Below are 17,065 nucleotides of genomic sequence, written 5' to 3'. Positions count from 1 at the left end.
ATTCTAAAAGCAGGATAACAATGTCAATATAATTGTACCCAGAAATTGTCAGTTGGTTGCATGAATAATTTTCATTACCAAATGTTCCATGACATGTAAATATGAAATATTTGATTGCATAGTCTTATTTTCAATGACTTTTCAATTACATTTTTCTAGGTGGGATAGCCCAATGTCAAAACACAGTTTTAACGTGTCCAAATCAATTACCAATATGCAGAAACAGTTTGTGATTTATTGAAAACATAAAATGTAATACATACACAAACATCTGCCACAATAATCATATTACTTGTATTTTTTAAAACAAGCTCCTTTTAAACTGCACAAGCACCAGAAACACTGTTGTTTTGACAAGTAGCAATAAATCACTGATAATCAATTAGGGGGGAAATCAGGTTGTACGTGATGTTGAAACTAACAACTAAACAAAACACATGGAAATGGGAGATATATTTTACCTCACTGATTAGAGGACAACCTGCAGAAGACAGTCAGCTACATTTTGGAGTGATGCATTTAAATTTAGGGGTCGCTAAACAAAGGAACACAACACTTATTTGTCATAACTCATCGATATCATGCTAAAATCATTTGTGTGACAGAAGGGAGATGAGGTTGCACGTCCTGTTAAAACTAACAGCTCAAAAACCACACGGAATCTGGGAATAATGTGTACATCCCTGGTTAGAGGACAATTTGTAGAAAACAGCTTGCTACATTTTGAAGTGGTGCATTTTGATTCCAGTGGGTCACCAACGTGGTAAGTGTAACAACTTTTTTGTTAGTAACTTTTTATTAAATCTCATAAATAGTAACTCTTTCAATTCAGAGCCTGGATTTTCCCCCTGAGGATAATATCCATATCATGTTGAAATCAATAGAACAGGGGACAAACGTTTAGGGTTCTACATTGGGACATCATTAAAATACTCCTTCTACAATGTTAAAACATTCTACATTGTGACATTAGTTCATTGATATCATGAAACAACTCCTTCATGTAAGTAGTTTCTGACATTTGATCAGAGATCTTTTATCAGATTATCTCTGGTCACAGCTATGAGGGTTCTCTCCTGTGTGTGTTCTCTGGTGTTTAGTCAGACGACGAGACTCAGTAAAAAACTCTTCCCATACTGATCACAGCTATTCGGTTTCTCTCCTATGTGTGTTCTCTGGTGTTTAGTCAGACCCCCAGACTCAGTAAAACTCTTCCCACACTGATCACAGCTATATGGTTTCTCTCCTGTGTGTGTTCTCTGGTGCACTGTCAGATGGCCAGATTGAACAAAACTCTTCCCACATTGACCACAGCTATAAGGTTTCTCTCCTGTGTGTGTTCTCTGGTGTAGCGTCAGAGTGCTAGATGCAGCAAAACTCTTTCCACATTGATCACAGCTATAAGGTTTATCTCCTGTGTGTGTTCTCTGGTGTAATGTCAGATGGCCAGATTGAACAAAACTCTTCCCACATTGACCACAGCCATAAGGTTTCTCTCCTGTGTGTGTTCTCTGGTGTAGATTCAGATTGGTAGATGCAGCAAAACTCTTCCCACATTGATCACAGCTATAGGGTTTCTCTCCTGTGTGTATTCTCTGGTGCACAGTCAGTTCTCCAGATCGACCAAAACTCTTCCCACATTGATCACAGCTATAAGATTTCTCTCCTGTGTGTGTTATCTTGTGTTGAGTCAGAATGTTAGATGTAATAAAACTCTTCCCACATTCATCACAGCTATAAGGTTTCTCTCCTGTGTGTGTTCTCTGGTGTTTAGTCAGACCCCCAGACTCAGTAAAACTCTTCTCACACTGATCACAGCTATACGGTTTCTCTCCTGTGTGTGTTCTCTGGTGTGATGTCAGATTGCCAGATTGAACAAAACTCTTCCCACATTGATCACAGCTAAAAGATTTCTCTCCTGTGTGTGTTCTCTGATGAATTTTAATGCCTGATGAGGTGAATATCTTCCCACAGTCAGAGCAGCAGTGAGTTCTCTTCCCTGTGGGTCTCTGCTGGTGTTTCTTGAGGAGTTCTGATCTGGAGAGACTCTTCTCTGCCTTGTCAGCTTCATGATGTTGTTGAGGGTCCCCAGAGGATCCACGATAGTCCCGCCTCTCTCCTGTGTGAACGGCAAAGTCAGACAGATGGTTAAAGGCCCACAACAGCAGAAATCCATTGTTTATTTGAGGTAAAAGGTCCTACCCATGAAGTTGTACAACAATTGACGTCTGTTCAATTATTTGACAATTAAGACAGTCAACTTAGCAACAATCATATTTTGTCTTGTTTTCACATTAGTAGTAACTAGAAATAAGTTATTCATGTTGTTGAAACTCTAAGCAGTGTACCAGACGACTTTTGGTCTCCAATATAGGCCCCTTTCTGTGTTTGCTAAAATTGCAGCACGAGGGCGATGCACACACAATCTGGTTGTAGAAACTCCTCCCTGCTAATGAGGAAACCACTAGTTATGGATGTAGTATATCTAGTAATGAGGAAACCACTAGTTATGGATGTAGTATATCTGGTAATGAGGAAACCACTAGTTATGGATGTAGTATATCTGGTAAGGAGGAAACCACTAGTTGTGGATGTAGTGTATCTGGTAATGAGGAAACCACTAGTTATGGATGTAGTATATCTGGTAAGGAGGAAACCACTAGTTATGGATGTAGTATATCTGCTAATGAGGAAACCACTAGTTATGGATGTAGTATATCTGCCTGGAGCAAAAATGGTGAGCTAAGATTTTAGTTTTTCACAATGTATTCTGAATATTACAGCGCAAGATCAGGAGTGCTACTCAAGGAAACTCACATTAAGCTCTGTGTCTATTCACTACTTCACCACCATGGGGGAAAACTCAGGGGAGTTCTCATAGGCTGACAGCAAAAATAGCCTCCATTTCCAGGTTGCTTATGAGTGCATTTCACATTACTTTTGGATTATAACTGTAAGGCTCGTTTGAATCTCCTGCTTAATATGTTTGTGTTATTGTCGCAAATCAACTAATTTATACTTAAAAAACACTTCAACCAGTAAAATGCTCTTTGGCTAGCTTTAACATCAGCCTGACAATGAGGGTTTGTACATTTGCATCTAGACGTTCCGCTAGCGGAACGCCTCACTAATATCCAACGGTAGAGCGTGGCGCGGAATACAAAAACCTTAAAAATGCTATAACTTCAATTTCTCAAACATATGACTATTTTACACCATTTGAAAGATAAGACTAAGTATCTCTGTGTCCAAACAGACTAACGAGACCCTACTGTAAATCAAGCAGACAATAACACATTATAAACATCAATTTGTTAGGGATGTTGGATCCAACATGGAGCACGGCATAACTGTCTTTACCAGAGTAATGAATGAAGAAGCACTTTGGTTGTTGTTGCATGTCGTGATGTTTGTCATGTGACTGTCATTCAGAAAATGATTTCCTGGATCAGCTGATGATAGTTGAACATGTGACTGGAACTAAACAGCTACAGTATTAAGAATTATGTGTTATTATTGAAGAACCACGTTAATGACAGTATCCATTTGGGTGTTGTCAATAAAGTTAAGATGACTCTTGGTTAGAACCATTGGATTTAGCAAACTCTGAAATGATTTAGGATTTCTGTGCCCATGAAAACTGTTTTCCCAGCGTAATATAAGGAGACACAAAATGTTACGTAATTAGAGAGCATTTCAGAGATCTGAATACAAAAAACTGTCTGACAGCAAGATCCAGTATTTAAGTTGAAGTTCATCATATGACAAGCTTAATGTTATGACTATAACTACTGTTCCCTGAAGGAGGGAAACTAGGTACAACATACAATTAAATCCTCATGTTATGACTATAACTACTGTTCCCTGAAGGAGGAAAACTAGGTACAACATACAATTAAATCCTCATGTTATGACTATAACTACTGTTCCCTGAAGGAGGAAAACTAGGTACAACATACTATTAAATCCGTGCCTCTCTGGAAGCCCCGCCTTCCACAGGTGATGAGCGTGAGGCTCGGATTTATTCCTTAAATTTAATACCGCTCTTCACCGACCCAGGAAAGGGCAGCGCCAAACACGTGTTGCACCTCGTTTCCCTCCTTCATGGAAGAGTAATTATAATCAAAGTTACACTCCCTTTCAGTCGGTCAACTTCGGTACAACATACTATGGGAAAATACAATCATTCCCCATGCCGACCCAATCGGATACTAAATGAAACGACCCCTGGCAGACCACCCAGACCTTACCCCGCAGTTTTGTCAATTTATTCATTGTCTTTTGTTTGAAACTCCTGTCAATGTTGAGTAAGGACGGGCACCTGATTACACATATAGAAGTAGGATTAATCTACCTGGCCTGTACACAAATGTAGGCCTATAAATGTGCCCATTTGGGGATGTCTGATAGTATTTCAACCTGGTCGAGAATAATTTTTATTTTATTAACCTCTTACATCTAGACGTTCCGCTAGCGGAACACCTGCTCCAATATCCAATGATAGGCGTGGCGCGAATTACAAATTCCTCAAAAATACAAAAACTTCAATTTTTCAAACATATGACTATTTCACAGCATTTTAAAGATAAGACTCTCCTTTATCTAACCACACTGTCCGATTTCAAAAAGGCTTTACAGCGAAAGCAAAACATTAGATTATGTCAGCAGAGTACCAAGCCAGAAATAATCAGACACCCATTTTTCAAGCTAGCATATAATGTTACAAAAACCCAGAAGACAGCTAAATGCAGCACTAACCTTTGATGATCTTCATCAGATGACACACCTAGGACATTATGTTATACAATACATGGATGTTTTGTTCAATTAAGTTCATATTTATATCAAAAAACAGCTTTTTACATTAGCATGTGACGTTCAGAACTAGCATACCCCCCGCAAACTTCCGGGGAATTTGCTAACAATTTACTAAATTACTCACGATAAATGTTCACAAAAAGCATAACAATTATTTTAAGAATTATAGATACATAACTCCTCTATTCACTCGATATGTCCGATTTTAAAATAGCTTTTTGGTGAAAGCACATTTTGCAATATTCTAAGTACATAGCCCAGGCATCACGGGCTAGCTATTTAGACACCCGGCAAGTTTAGCACTCACCAATATCAGATTTACTATTATAAAAGTTTGTTTACCTTTTGTTGTCTTCGTCAGAATGCACTCCCAGGACTGCTACTTCAATAACAAATGTTGGTTTGGTCCAAAATAATCCATCGTTATATCCGAATAGCGGCGTTTTGTTCGTGCGTCCCAGACACTATCCGAATGGTAAAGAAGGGTCGCACGCATGGCGCAATTCGTGACAAAAAAAATCTAAATATTCCATTACCGTACTTCGAAGCATGTCAACCGCTGTTTAAAATCCATTTTTATGCCATTTTTCTCGTAAAAAAGCGATAATATTCCGACCGGGAATGTCCATTTAGCTAAACAGAGGAATGAAAACAAACCTTTCGGTCGACGCGGGCACGAGCCTGAGTCTCACAGTACTGTAACCAGCCACTACCCAAACGCGCTACTTTGTTTCAGCCAGAGCCTGCAAAGCCACGATTCCGCTTTTTGCCGCCTTCTGAGAACCTATGGCAGCCGTAGGAAGTGTCACGGGACAGCTAAGATCCTCACTCTTCAATAAACAGAGACAAGAAGAACGACACCTTGTCAGACAGGCCAGTTCCTGCATGAAATCTTCTCAGGTTTTTGCCTGCCATATGAGTTCTGTTATACTCACAGACACCATTCAAACAGTTTTAGAAACTTTAGGGTGTTTTCTATCCAAAGCCAATAATTATATGCATATTCTAGTTACTGGGCAGGATTAGTAACCAGATTAAATCGGGTACGTTTTTTATCCAGCCGTGAAAATACTGCCCCCTAGCCATAACAGGTTAATACACGTGGGTGGTGTTTATATATGGAAAAATACACATTCGAAATTTTCAACCAATCGATTGGTAGAAACAAAATTAGACTCTTGGTTGGCCAAGATTTATTTTAGTTGGGGACAGCACTAGAAGATGATTTTGGGACTCCCGAGTGGTGCATTTCAGTGCTTGAGGCGTCACTACAGACCCTGGTTCGAATCCTGGCTGTATCCCAACCGGCCGTGATTGGGAGTCCCATAGGGAGACGCACAATTGGCCAAGCGTCGTCCGTCATTGTAAAAAATAATTTGTTCTTAACTGACTTGTCTAGTTAAATAAAGGTTACATTTGAAAAATATAATAAAACATAGAGCATTCAGAAAGTTCAGACCCCTTCCCCTTTTCCACATTTTGTTAAATTACAGCTTTATTCAAATGTTTAATGCCCATCCAAGAGACTGTCGACCAATCATGTTCACATTGTCATGCTGTGACACGCAGTTCCTAAAATACATGTTATAAACTAAGCTAATTGTCCCAAAATCCCTTTTAAAAAGTCAGGGTACGAGTGAGAAACCGTCAAGGCACCAACTTTGAGAAGGTTCTAAAACAAAGGTTTCAAACCAATTCATGAATGTTATTGAAACATATAAATGTTATTGAATCTAGGTATGTTTCACCCTTAATGTAATTGAATCTATGTATACAGTTGAAGTCGGAAGTTTACATACACATTAGCCAAATACATTTAAACTCAGTTTCTCACAATTCCTAACATTTAATCCGAGTGGAAATTCTTCCCTGTCTTAGGTCAAGTAGGATCACCACTTTATTTTAAGAATGTGAAATGTCAGAATAATAGTAGAGAGAATGATTTATTTTAGCTTTTATTTCGTTCATCACATTCCCAGTGGGTCAGAAGTTTACATACACTCAATTAGCATTTGGTTGTATTGCCTTTAAATTGTTTAACTTGGGTCAAACGTTTTGGGTAGCCTCCCACAAGCATCCCACAATAAGTTGGGTGAATTTTGGCCCATTCCTCCTGACAGAGTTGGTGTAACTGAGTCAGGTTTGTAGGTCTCTTTGCTCGTACACGCTTTTTCAGATCTGCCCACAAATGTTCTATAGGATTGAGGTCAGGGCTTTGTGATGGCCATTCCAATACATTGTTGTCCTTCAGCCATTTTGCCACAACTTTGGAAGTATGCTTGGGGTCATTGTCCATATGGAAGACTCACTTGCAACCAAGCTTTAACTTCCTGACGGATGTCTTGAGATATTGCTTCAATATATCGACATACTTTTCCTTCCTCATGATGCCATCTATTTTGTGAACTGCACTAGTCCCTATTGCAGCAAAGCATCCCCACAATATGATGCTGCCACCCCTGTGCTTCACAGTTGGGATGGTGTTCTTCGGCTTGCAAGCCTCCCCCTTTTCCCTCCAAACATAACGATGGTCATTATGGCCAAACAGTTCTATTTTTGTATAATCAGACCAGATGACATTTTTTCAAAATGTACGATCTTTGTCCCCATGTGCAGTTGCAAACCGTAGTCTGGCTTTTTTTTATGGCAGTTTTGGAGCAGTGGCTTCTTCCTTGGTGAGCGGCCTTTCAGATATAGGACTTGTTTTACTTTGGATATAGATACTTTTGTACCTGTTTCCTCCAGCATCTTCACAAGGTCCTTTGCTGTTGTTCTGGGATTGATTTGCTCTTTTCGCACCAAAGAACGTTAATCTCTAGGAGACAGAACGCGTCTCCTTCCTGAGCGGTATGACAGCCGTGTGGTCCCATGGTGTTTATACTTGCGTACTATTGTTTGTACAGATGAACGTGGTACCTTCAGGCGTTTGGAAATTGCTCCCAAGGATGAACCAGACTGAGGTCTTGGCTGATTTCTTTTGATATTCCCATGATGTCAAGCAAAGAGGCACCGAGTTTGAAGGTATGCCTTGAAACACATCCACAGGTACACCTCCAATTGACTCAAATTATGTCAATTAGCCTATCAGAAGCTTCTAAAGCCATGGCATAATTCTCTGGAATTCTCCAAGCTGTTTAAAGGCACAGTCAACTTAGTGTATGTAAACTTCAAACCCACTGGAATTGTGATACAGTGAATTATAAGTGAAATAATCTGTCTGTAAACAACTGTTGAAAAAATTACTTGTGTCATGCACAAAGTAGATGTCCTAACCGACTTGCCAAAATTACAGTTAGTTAACAAGAAATGTGTGGAGTGGTTGAAAAACGAGTTTTAATGACACCAACATAAGTGTATGTAAACTTCCAATTTGACAACAATTTGACCCCCACAGCAAATCTTAACTGCCAATTATAGAATATACTATATAGCCTTGAAATCAGGTTAAAACTATAATTTTGACCTCATGGGTGGCCAGTCCTTGTATTTATAGTGTAGTCAATTCAGGGGGTAGCCCTGAGCTGGACTCAAACCTGGGTCCAGCAACTGTCAAGCCAACATCTTATAACTGTTATGTCAAGATGTCTGAACTTCTTGAAGAGGTCGCTAGGTTTTGGGTTACGGTTGCTACAATAGCTTTCTCTATGAATTTGAGAGTGGTTACAATTCTCCTTCCCCCATCCCTCAGCTGTTTACCAAACCAAGTCTCTGGACAGCCATTTTGTTTCGGATTAAATCCTAGGTTGCCCCTTTAAGCAAGCCACACAACAATCAATCAATCTGCAGTCCAAACAATAACAAATCTGTAATTCCACCACTGTTTTGGTAATAAGATGATTATGGGGTTGGAGAAATGTAACTACAGACAGACAGACCTATGGATGCAAGGACTGACCATCCATGATATCAACATTATAGATTTAACCATGTTGAGGCTATACAGTGTTGATTTACATTGTTTCTAAACATTGGAGTAAAAAAAGCTTATTTGGGGTTCTGATGGGGTACAACAGTTGAACTCAGCTCATGAGGCATGTGTTATATTCTTCAAGAATCAATGGCTATAAATAAATAATTTAAAGTCCAAATATGGATGTAACAATTGCAGATTTCCGCTTTAACACCAAACATCAGTTCAACAACTGCAGAGTTTGTGCCTCTGTATTAAAGACAGTACTTACTAGTGTTAATCAGGGCCCGTTCATCGTTAGAACCATTGGACGCCTTAAGATGCCTTTTGGAAACCGAGCCCAGATATCCAGTTTCATCCTCTTCTTCCTCCTCCTTTTTCGATGTGACAGTCATCTCCCACTCCTCCTCTTTCACTCCATAAACTGCATCCTCCTCTTTCTCTTCCTCCTCTTCTTTTACTGTAACATCCTCCTCCTCTTTCACTCTGAACGCGTCTTCCTCTTCTTTCACTGAAACGTCTTTCTCTTCTTCTTTCACGGTAACAGCTTCACCCTCTACTTGTTTTTGTATTGTAACATCTTTCTCTTCCTCCTCCTCTTTCACTAGAGTTTCTTTCTCCGTCCAGCAGACCTCCTCTTCTTTAACAGGAGGAGAGTAGCTTAGTGAACTCATGGTCGGTATGTTAGCTAGTTAGCATTAGCGACTAGCTTAGTTCTAAGCTAACTTAGCAAACCAGCTAGCTGACAAACAACGTAAATATATCATTAAATGGGCCAACAAGTACATACAACAGAAGTGTGTTTAATACACAGCGACTAATATACACCAAACCAGTGTAAAGAGCGTGAATGTTGTAGCTATGTCTGTTAGAAAGCTACCGAGGTGTCTGACTAGCTGTTGTTGTTGAAGGAGCGTCCCGTCCACTAGATTATACGTCACACTGGCAGCATCGCCTGAATCTAAGACGCACATCGCCATCTGCTGACTGGACTGGGCAACGCAGTTGAGGAACCAAACGTTTATTTTTCATTTATTTCCGAAAAGTTTAATATTATATTAAGTCGTTCAAAGAGAAGCATGTGTTGATTGATTCGTGTTTAATGAGTTAGAATTTAATACAAACTTTACACCCACTACATATTTGCATTGAACCATACTTCTGACATGGATCATTTTGATCCCAGAGGCATATCTTTTTATCATGGCCAAAATGTGGTTTATTCAATTCTTCCAATTTTTCACGACTTCGTCAATCAACTTGTTCTTAATAAATCTAAATCATGGTTTAGTGTTTCTGTATCAATATGGACTTTTAACAAATTCAAATCCTTTGGAGTCATTTTGACCCCAGACAAAAGCACCTTTGATAAATAGGACGTTTATTTCAAATCAAAATCACATTTTATTGGTCACATACACGTGTTTAGCAGATGTTATTGCAGGTGTAGTGAAATGCTTGTGTTTCTATCTCAGACGGTGCAGTAATATCTAACAAGTAATATCTAACAATTTCACAACATAGACCCAATACACACAAATCTAAGTATTTGAATCTAGGTTTCTCTGTAGACATGATCCATCCCACCAGAGGGTAGAGGGGCACCTGTAACAGTGGTTTTGACCAGATAGACACCTGCAGATATAGTGCCTCCCATGTACTCTCCTAAGATTGGACTTTTCTATACCACGTATCACATGACTGTGTACAAAACTGCCAATGGTAGAAAACTCTGCCAGCGGTTTACAATGCATTCGTTAAGTATTCAGACCCCTTCACTTTGGAGGAGAGAGCAGCTGTAACACAGTACCTGGTCTAGTTCATGGCATTGAGGAGAGAGAGCAGCTGTAACACAGTACCTGGTCTAGTTCATGACATTGAGGAGGAGAGAGCAGCTGTAACAGTACCTGGTCTAGTTCATGACATTGAGGAGGAGAGAGCAGCTGTAACACAGTACCTGGTCTAGTTCATGACATTGAGGAGGAGAGAGCAGCTGTAACACAGTACCTGGTCTAGTTCATGACATTGAGGAGGAGAGAGCAGCTGTAACAGTACCTGGTCTAGTTCATGACATTGGGAAAGGGACAAGGGGGATACTAAGAGGGACCAAGAGTCTGTTGATTGGTCAGTCATTGGGTTCATTTGTTTTACAATATGTTCAAATCAAATCAAGCTTTATTTATACAGCACATGTCAGACATGGATGCAACACAATGGCTTCACAGGAAAAAACTATGAAAATAATCAGAAATATTTAGTACACAAATATGAGGATAAAAAACAATAACAACTGAAAGACTAATGAGCATTGTAAGGAAACGCCATTGATTAAAATATCAACAATATGATGCAATATCCAACCCAAAATATAACTTGTTTTTTAGGAGGGGCTCTGAAAGACACTATGGGGGTGTCCACTGGAAGTTGACTAGTAACAACAACTGGGACCTAAAAGACACCCACCATGAGACCCACTAAATCTGCCCAAGAAGAGGCAAACAAAAGAAAAACCCACACCAAACTTAAAGACAGGAAGCAAACCAAAAAGGTGGAGCAACTAAAGGTGTTGACTCTCCACATGTATCAAGACAACTGGAGCACTGGGCCAGACACTCTTAAATAGAACCTGGACCAGCTCAGGTGAAACACCTTCCCACTAACGAGATGGACAAGCCAGCACAGGTGTAACACATACTGACTAACGAGGTGACACCAATCAGTGCGTCCTACGTGCTAACGAGCTAGACGTGCTAACGGGCTAGACGGGCTAACGAGCTAGACGGGCTAACGAGCTAGACGGGCTAACGAGCTAGACGTGCTAACGAGCTAGACGTGCTGACGGAGCTAGACGTGCTAACGAGCTAGACGTGCTAACGAGCTAGACGTGCTAAATTCCAACCTCAAAACATAAATGGAAAAACCAAAGCCTGTAACACCTTCCCCCTTAAGACAACAAATATATCCTATAGTTTGCTCACCACCAACAGAAAACAACTTCCATTTCACATTATAATCAACTACAATGCTTCACCTTCTACAATATAAACATGGTGTCTACTGGATGTCAACAATTAAAAACAAGAAAAAAACACGTATTTCTAAATAATAATATACAATAGGATTATTTGTTTCTCCTTTTTCTTTCTATAGAATCCTAAATCCCACTAGCTTCTAGAACACTCGTCTTCCTAAAACTCACTAGCTTCTAGAACTCTCGTCTTCCTAAAACTCACTAGATTCTAGAACTCTCGTCTTCCTAAAACTCACTAGCTTCTAGAACTCTCGTCTTCCTAAAACTCACTAGCTTCTAGAACTCTCGTCTTCCTAAAACTCACTAGCTTCTAGAACTCTCCTCTTCCTAAAACTCACTAGCTTCTAGAACTCTAGTCTTCCTAAAACCCACTAGCTTCTAGAACTCTCGTCTCCTTGGAACGAGCCCAAACAAAACTCATCTCCAATACGGAAAAACGTGCAGTCAAAATACATTGTGATCCATGGTAACGCATTGTCTAAACACAAAACTTTTTAACTGCCCACCCTTGAGACAATCAGCAACCAAGTTGTCCTCACCACAGACATGTCTGATTTCAAGAGGAAACTCCTGCAATATCCATAGTAACTTTCCACCTCACTGCAGAGCTTCTCTCTCTTTTCAGGGTTCACTAGATAGGCATGTTGTTGGATCGGGGCCCAGTCCCCAATGTCATGTTCTAGTACATTTGGGTTGGCACATCTGAGAATGAACCCTGATATTTTAAAAGCAGGGCAACAATGTCAATATAATTGTACCAAAAATTGTCAGTTGGTTGCATGAATAAATATCATCAATAAATCGATTACTAAATCTGATCATGAAATGTAAATATGAAATATTTGTTTGCATAGTCATATTTTCAACGTCTTATCAATGACATGTTGCTAGGTGGGATATCCCCAATGTCAAAACACAGTTTTAACGTGTCCTAATCAATAACCAATAAGCAGAAACAGTTGGGATATATTGAAAACCTAAACATAACATGTGCTATATACACAAACATCTGCCACAATAATCATATTACTTAAACAAGCACCTTATAAACTGCACAAGTAGCAATAAATCACTGATATCGATTAGGGGGGAAATCAGGTTGTACGTGCTGTTGAAACTAACACAACTAAAAAAACACATGGAAATGGAGATATATTTTACCTCACTGGTTAGAGGACAACCTGCAGAAGACAGTCAGCTACATTTTGGAGTGATGCATTTAAATGTAGGGGTCCCTAAACAAAGGAACACAACACTTATTTGTCATAACTCATCGATATCATGTTGAAATCAATTGTGCAGAGAGGAGGGAGATGAGGTTGCACGTCCCGTTAAAACTAACAGCTCAAAAACCACACGGAATCTGGGAATAATGTGTACATCCCTGGTTAGAGGACAATTTGTAGAAAGCAGCTAGCTACATTTTGAAGTGTTGCATTTTGATTCAAGTGCGTCACCAACGTGGTAAGTGTAACACAGCTCTTTTTTTGTTAGTCACTTTTTGTTAAATCACATAAATAGTACTCTTCCATTTCAGAGTCTGGATTTTCCCCCTGAAACTAAAATCAATAGAACAAATAAAATATAATATTTAGGCAAATATTTAGGGTTCTACATTGTGACATCATTAAAATACTCCTTCTACAATGTTAAAACATTCTACATTGTGACATAATTTCATTGATATCATGAAACAACTCCTTCATGTATTTTCTGATGTTTAATCAGAGATCTGTTATCAGAGTATCTCTTCCCACATTGAGTACAGCTATATGGTTTCTCTCCTGTGTGTGTTCTCTGGTGTATAGTGAGATAGCTAGACGTAGAAAAACTCTTCCCACATTGAGTACAGCTATATGGTTTCTCTCCTGTATGAGTTCTCTGGTGTTTAGTGAGATGGCTAGACGTAGAAAAACTCTTCCCACATTGAGTACAGCTATATGGTTTCTCTCCTGTGTGTGTTCTCTGGTGTATAGTGAGCTAGCTAGACGTAGAAAAACTCTTCCCACATTGAGTACAGCTATAAGGTTTCTCTCCTGTGTTTGTTCTCTGGTGTAATATCAGGCCGTCTGACCGAGTAAAACTCTTCCCACATTGATTACAGCTATAAGGTTTCTCTCCTGTGTGTACTCGCTGGTGTTTAGTCAGATGGCAAGATGAAATATAAGTCTTCCCACATTGATCACAGCTATAAGGTTTCTCTCCTGTGTGTGTTCTCTGGTGTATTATCAGGCTGTCTGGCCGAGTAAAACTCTTCCCACATTGATTACAGCTAAAAGGTTTCTCTCCTGTGTGTACTCGCTGGTGTCTACTCAGATGGCAAGATGAAATATAAGTCTTCCCACATTGATTACAGCTATAAGGTTTCTCTCCTGTGTGTGTTCTCTGGTGTGATAACAGGTTGCTTGACTGAGTAAAACTCTTAACACATTGATCACAGCTGTACGGTTTCTCTCCAGTGTGAATTCTCAGGTGTACTTTTAGTGCTTTTAAACTTGAGTAACTCTTCCCACAATCAAAACAGTGGTGAGATTTCTCTCCTGTGTGTGTTCGCTGGTGTATTTTAAGTTCTGATGAAGATTTGCAATGTTTTCCACAGTCAGAGCAACAGATACATCTCTTCCCTGTGGGTCTCTGCTGGTGTTTCTTGAGGTGATAGAATCTGGACAGACTCTTCTCTGACTCGTTAGCATCATGATGTTGAGGCTCCCCAGAGGATCCATGATAGTCACGTCTCTCTCCTGTGTGAACAAGTCAGACAGATAGTTAAAGGCTCACAACAGCAGAAATCCACTGAAAAAGGTGATGCCAACAGCGTAGCCATGATACTGTACAACAATTGACGTCTGTAATGAATGTTAAAATTACTTGACAATTGTCTTAAGACAGTCAAGTGAGCAACAATAGTCATATTTAGTCTTGTTTTCACATTAGTAGTAACTAGAAATAAGTAAAAGGTGTTGAACTCCTAAGCAGTGTGCCAGGCGACTTTTGTTCTCAAATATAGGCACCTTTCTGTGTTTGCTAAAATTGCGACAAGGGCGATGCGCACACAATTTGATTGCAGAAACACCTCCCTGCTAATGCAGAAACCGCTAGTTATGGATGTAGTATATCTGCCTGGAGCAAAAATGGTGAGCAAGTGGCCTAAGCTGTGCCATTAGAGATTCTGGGTTCGAGTCCAAGCTCTGTTGCAGCCGGCCGCGACCGGGAGGCCCATGGGGCGACGCACAATTGGCCCACCGTCGTCCGGGTTAGGGGAGGGTTTGGCCGGCAGGGATATCCTTGTCTCATCGCGCACTAGCGACTCATGTGGCGGGCCGGGCGCAGTGCACACTGACCAGGTCGCCAGGTGTACGGTGTTTCCTCCGACACATTGGTGCTGCTGGCTTCCGGGTTGGATGGGCATTGTGTCAAGAAGCAGCGCGGCTAGGTTGGGTTGTGTTTCGGAGGACGCATGGCTCTCGACCTTCGCCTCTCCAGAGTCCGTATGGGAGTTGCAGCGATGAGACAAGACTGTAAGTACCAATTGGGGAGAAAAAAGGGGTGAAAAAAATATATATATTTAAAAAATGGTGAGCAAAGATTAGTTTTCACAATGTATTCTGAATATTACAGCACTAGATCAGGAGTGCTACTCAAGGAAACTCACATTAAGCTCTGTGTCTATTCACTACTTCACCACCGTGGGGAAAACTCAGGGGAGTTCTCATAGGCTGACAGCAAATAAAGCCTCCGTTTCCAGGTTGATTATGATTATTATTATTATCATTTGACACTACTTTGGATTATAATTGTAAGGCTCGTTTGAATGTCCTGATTTAATATAATATTTGTGTTATTGTCAAATGTACTACTTTATATTTAAAAACGACTTCAACCAGTAAAATGCTCATTGGCTAGTTTTCCATCAGCCTGACAATGAGGTTTTGTCCACTAAGTGTATGCCAAAATGGTCTATAATCTCACCTAACAATAACATAGACCTACTGTAGGACCCATAACTTCACCTAACAACAACATAGACCTAGGACTATAAATCATTTAATATTTTAGGTGAAACAAGGAGACTAAAATGTCTTTGTCATGACAATTCATAACCTGATCACCAGATAATTTTGTGAATAATCCCACTAGGCTACTCTGTAATGTGTTGTCATTCTAAATGTCCTGAATAAAGGAAAATAGCTCTGTGTGTTGTACAATAGCCTATCCATCAAGGAACAGTTCTCTACACATTATGAGCTAAGTATCTCCGTTTCCAAACGGACTAACGAGACCCTACTGTAAATCAAGTAGACAATAACACATTATAAATATCGATTTGTTTGGGATGTTGGATCCAACGTGGAGCACGGCATAACTGTCTTTACCGGTGTAATGAATGAAGAACTACGTTTGACTGGCATGCAGAAAATGATTTCCTGGATCAGCTGATGATAGTTGAACATGTGACTGTAACTAAACAGCTACAGTATTAAGTATTATGTGTAATTATTGAAGAACCGCATTAATGACAGTATCCATTTGGGAGTTGTCAATAAAGTTAAGGTGACTCTCGGTTAGAACCATTGGATTTAGTAAACTGAAATGATTTAGGATTTCTGTGCCCATGAAAACTGTTTTCCCAGCGTAACATAAGGAGACACTAAATGTTACGTAGTTAGAGAGCATTTCGGAGATCTGAATATACAAAACAACTGTCCGACAGCAAGATCCAGTATTTAAGTTAAAGTTCATCATATGACAAGCATAACGTTATGACTATAACTACTGTTCCCTGAAGGAGGGAAACTAGGTACAACATACTATTAAATCCACACGTTATGACTATAACTACTGTTCCCTGAAGGAGGGAAACTAGGTACAACATACTATTAAATCCACTGGCTTACTGGTGTTCTTCCATGCCGTCCATGGGAGGGGTGCGTCACTTGAGTGGGTTGAGTCACTGACGTTGTCTTCCTGTCTGGGTTGGCGCCCCCCCTTGGGCTGTGCCGTGGCGGAGATCTTTGTGGGCTATACTCGGCCTTGTCCCGGGATGGTATGTTGGTGGTTGGAGATATCCCTCCAGTGGTGTGGAGGCTGCGCTTTGGCAAAGTGGGTGGGGTAATATCCTACCTGTTTGGCCCTGTCCGGGGGTTTCATCAGATGGGGCCACAGTGTCTCCTGACCCCTCCTGTCTCAGCCTCCAGTATTTATGCTGCAGTAGTTTATGTGTCGGGGGGCTAGGGTCAGTCTGTCACATCTGGAGTATTTCCCTTGTCTTTTCCGGTGTCCTGTGTGAATTTAAATATGCTCTCTCT

At 40.2% G+C, this 17,065-nt stretch overlaps 1 protein-coding gene and 1 pseudogene across 1 annotated transcript; both read right to left on the bottom strand.

Moving 5' to 3' along the window:
* Window positions 1-451: 451 nt before the first annotated feature.
* Window positions 452-4,106, bottom strand: LOC145876389 (uncharacterized). The gene is made up of 2 exons (XM_082972169.1): window positions 4,052-4,106; window positions 452-2,119 (listed from the first exon to the last, which is right to left on the bottom strand). The coding sequence occupies exons 1-2, from the start codon at window positions 4,104-4,106 to the stop codon at window positions 1,101-1,103; spliced, it is 1,074 nt and encodes a 357-aa protein (XP_082828295.1). The 3' UTR covers window positions 452-1,100.
* A 7,964-nt stretch (window positions 4,107-12,070) lies between these two features.
* On the bottom strand, window positions 12,071-14,504 carry LOC145876388 (uncharacterized; annotated as a pseudogene).
* Between the last annotated feature and the right edge of the window lie 2,561 nt (window positions 14,505-17,065).

The sequence above is a fragment of the Salmo salar genome, unplaced genomic scaffold (assembly GCF_965601325.2).
Source record: "Salmo salar unplaced genomic scaffold, fSalSal1 ptg000587l, whole genome shotgun sequence".
NCBI classification, from domain to species: domain Eukaryota; kingdom Metazoa; phylum Chordata; class Actinopteri; order Salmoniformes; family Salmonidae; genus Salmo; species Salmo salar.
The sequence above is the reverse complement of the archived record's forward strand: the minus strand, read 5'-3'. Positions and strand labels throughout refer to the sequence as shown.